We start from the raw sequence: 3,442 nt of genomic DNA, 5'->3' as shown, positions 1-3,442 counted from the left end.
AAAAAAAAAAAAAAAAAAATTAACATATACTTATTGTATTCAGGATTTTGAAAATACATTGTAAAGAAGAAAGTAAGAACTACCCCATAATTCCACCACTTGAAGCAGCTTGTATGATTTTTAGGTATTCTTTTCTGGTGTCTCTTCCATAGACTAATAAGTTACATAATTGGTGTAATGATACAAATTTTAAAATTATGATGATTTACTTAACTGTTACAATTGTCTTCTTGCAATTCTAAGACCATATGGTTACTAGGAATATATTTTCTTTTAGTTTTTTGGGGGGGTTGGAGTCTCACTCCTTTGCTCAGGTTGGGGTGCAGTGGTACACTCACGGCCACCGCAGCATCAACCTGCTGGGCTCCGGTGATCCTTCCGCCTCTGTCTTCCAAGTAGCCAGAACTACAGGTGCGCACCACCATGCCCGATTAATTTTTTGGATTTACTGTAGAGATGAGGTCTAGCCAAGTTGCCCAGGCCGTTCTCAAACTCGTGGGCTCAGGCAATCCCCTCACTTCATCCTCCCAAAGTGCTGGGATTACAGGCTTGAGTCACCATGCCCAGCCTTCTTTTAGTTTTTAATGATTTTATTCCTTTAGCTTTTAATATTTTATTCTTCAATACATCTGGAACTGATTCAGATATACGATGAGTAGAAAGATCAACTCAATAATTTTCACTCAAAGTGTTAACGAGTTGCCCTGGTAACATGTTTTTTCTTCACTGGTGTGAGGGGATTTTTTTTCATATACTACATTCTTATGTAGAAAATTCCAGAGTTCCGGGGTCCTGACTCTCTTCTGCCCTTACCAGCTCTGGAAACTACAGGCTTATCCTGTATCTGGCTTGAGGCTGAGCTCTTCTGGCTGGACAGACACATGTATTCTTACCTGCAACTGGAAGAAATACTGGGAAGTTTTTGGGTTCTTGGGAAGCTCCTGCAAACAAAACAAGGTAGCTTTGCTTAATGCCTGTGAATTATACACAGGAGTAGCACAGAGTTGTCGCAGGATGGTCTTTCTAAGGTTGTATCTGCCACCCCTTCCACTGGAAAGCTGCAACAGTGGGTCTTTTGGGGGCCTCATTGACAGGCTTATGGTGAATGTCCAGAATGACCACAGGGACACACTGAGTTCCACAACCTTTCTGGAACTGCCATCTGATTTATCAAAGGAAGGTTCAGTGCTTTCCAGAAGCACCTGTACTTTAAAAGTTCAAAAATTTTCAGGTTGCCGAAGTGGAAGGATTGCTTGAGGCCAGGAGTTTGAGACCAGCCTGGGCAACATAGCGAGAACCGATTGCTACAAAAAAAAAAAATACAAAAGTTCAAATATTTTGAAAAATGGCAGATTTGGCTGGTCTATTGACAAGAATATTTGATCAGCCAGAATACTCTCAGTACTTTAAACTAAATAATTGAGTTTACTTTATAGTAGGCAGAAACCTGCAAATATATCATACCACCTCATCCTCTGTGCTCAGTACAGGTGCGTGGGTGGACGCACACACACATACACACGACACACACGTACAAGTATTGTGCACAGGCACACACGGACACATACACACATGGCAATCCATGTCATAGTAAGGCCTCTGAGCTATTGTGTACTCTGTCTTTTACACACATGATCTCATTTAATTGTTAGAACTACCAGATGGGACTGGTAGCATTATTATTTTCTTTTACAAATTAGAAAATGGATACACAGAGAGGGGCTGTAATATGCTCAAAGTCACAGTGTTACTGGCAGAATTGAATCCAATCCCAGGTGTTTCTGACTCCAGAACTGTCAGTTGATCTTCATGGCTACGTAACTCTCTGCCCAGGTTAAATGAATCCCATGGATAGACAACATTTCTTTACATTGCCAATTTATGTACAAATTGCTTTTCATGTTTTTACAGAGCTTCATATTTTGCAAAGCTCTTGAATATTCCTTAGCTAGCTGGATTCTTAGCACATTTAGGGAAGTCAAGTTTACCTTAAGGAAACATGCCTTGAGTTACCTGATAGATACTGCCACGACAGGTAAATCCATCTCCGACATAGTTTGGCTTGCAAGTACACGTCCTTTCTTCTGTGCCAGTGTAATTGCAGATGGCAAATTCACTACAGCCGCCATTTTTCTGATAAAATTGCCAAGAGGCAGAGGATGGGGATTAGACCAGTTAGCTTGCCAGCTCTGCCCGTTCTGTGTTGAAATTTATTTTTTGTCTCGCTCTCATACTTTGACTACTTTGTATTACTATTATTATTATTATTATTTAGATTAGGGAAGATAGTTTATTTAGAAAGTAAATTAGAGAGAAAGAGGAGATTCACCTCCCCAAGGTGAAGGGAGGAGGGGTAGTTTGTATTATTTGTCCTTTTCCTGAACTTGCTTTCCAATTCCCTGTGGTCATGGGGACATCTTTTCACCCAGCCTTGCATTCTAAGGTGGCAGGACCCTCTGAGCAGATTTCCAGCCTGACAGAGATGGGCCCAGAGTTGCCAAACTGGACTTTCTCCGCATTAATTAGGAAGGTACCAATCTTGTGTGATACTTTCCAGCTGCAAGTTTACCTCTGGTCTGATTATAGGAAGGTAATACACTCAGATAGAAGGCAGGCGGTATAAAGCAGATAGACCACATTGTCCCTGCCCTCAAAGAGCTTATGCATTCTGGAAGATGGGCAGAGACCTAAAATACAGGCAAAGCCGAAGTGCGGTTGAAAGCTGGCACCTTAGGACCCCTCACCACATGCCCACTCACCTCCATGCTGCTTGTGCACGCATTGTCTGACCCCATGTCCTACCCTTCCCATTCTCACCCTTACAAAACCACCCTGTGCTTCCTAAACTCCCTCATCAGAGAATTGCCGCCATTTTCACCTCTCCTCACCTTGACCTGCAGAGGTGTCTATCTCGGGCAGTCTCGCCCTCCCTGCCCCCCTCAGGTGACACTCTGCCTCCCTCTGTTGCCCCCGCATGTCGTGGTCTGGGGTCAGGAGGGTCTTTCTCACAGCGCAATGCCACTTCCGATCATTTCTCCTCTGTCACCCTTTAAACACCCGAGTTCCCTGGAAGCCATGGTATCTTCAGTGCCCACCAATGTTTCCTCTGCAGGCCTCATGGTGGCGCCTGGGTCATTGTCGTTCCTTACTTGGCATGCCAACACCCCTGCCAATGGCTTCCCTCCACCCCTGCTTCCACCCCTCTGACCACCCACTTTGTAATCAGCATCGAAGTGGACTGACTGCTCCTATGTCAAGCATCCTGCTCTCTTTGGCCACAGACTCATCATTTCAATTCACCTATTGTTTTGAATTGGAGTCTTTCTCTGTCACCCAGAGGTCTCGCCAAGTTGCCCAGGGGGGTCTCGAACCCACGGGCTCAGGCAATTCACTCACCTTGGCCTCCCAAAGTGCTGGGATTACAGACTGAGCCACTGAGCCC

The 3,442-nt window shown here is 44.2% G+C and overlaps 1 protein-coding gene across 1 annotated transcript in view; it reads right to left on the bottom strand.

Moving 5' to 3' along the window:
- The window catches only part of STAB2 (stabilin 2), a 139,393-nt gene that overhangs the window by 36,334 nt on the left and 99,617 nt on the right, over window positions 1–3,442 (bottom strand). The window contains exons 37-38 of the mRNA XM_008058203.2: window positions 2,014–2,133; window positions 894–941 (exon numbers count right to left, since the gene is read on the bottom strand). Of these exons, the coding sequence (XP_008056394.2) occupies window positions 894–941; window positions 2,014–2,133 (168 nt within the window). The remainder of the gene's footprint in view (window positions 1–893; window positions 942–2,013; window positions 2,134–3,442) is intronic.

This window comes from Carlito syrichta, unplaced genomic scaffold (genome assembly GCF_000164805.1).
Source record: "Carlito syrichta isolate Samal-C Ts95f unplaced genomic scaffold, Tarsius_syrichta-2.0.1 Scaffold89693, whole genome shotgun sequence".
NCBI classification, from domain to species: Eukaryota; Metazoa; Chordata; class Mammalia; order Primates; family Tarsiidae; genus Carlito; species Carlito syrichta.
Note: the sequence above shows the minus strand (reverse complement) of the source record. Positions and strands in the feature narration are given on the sequence as shown.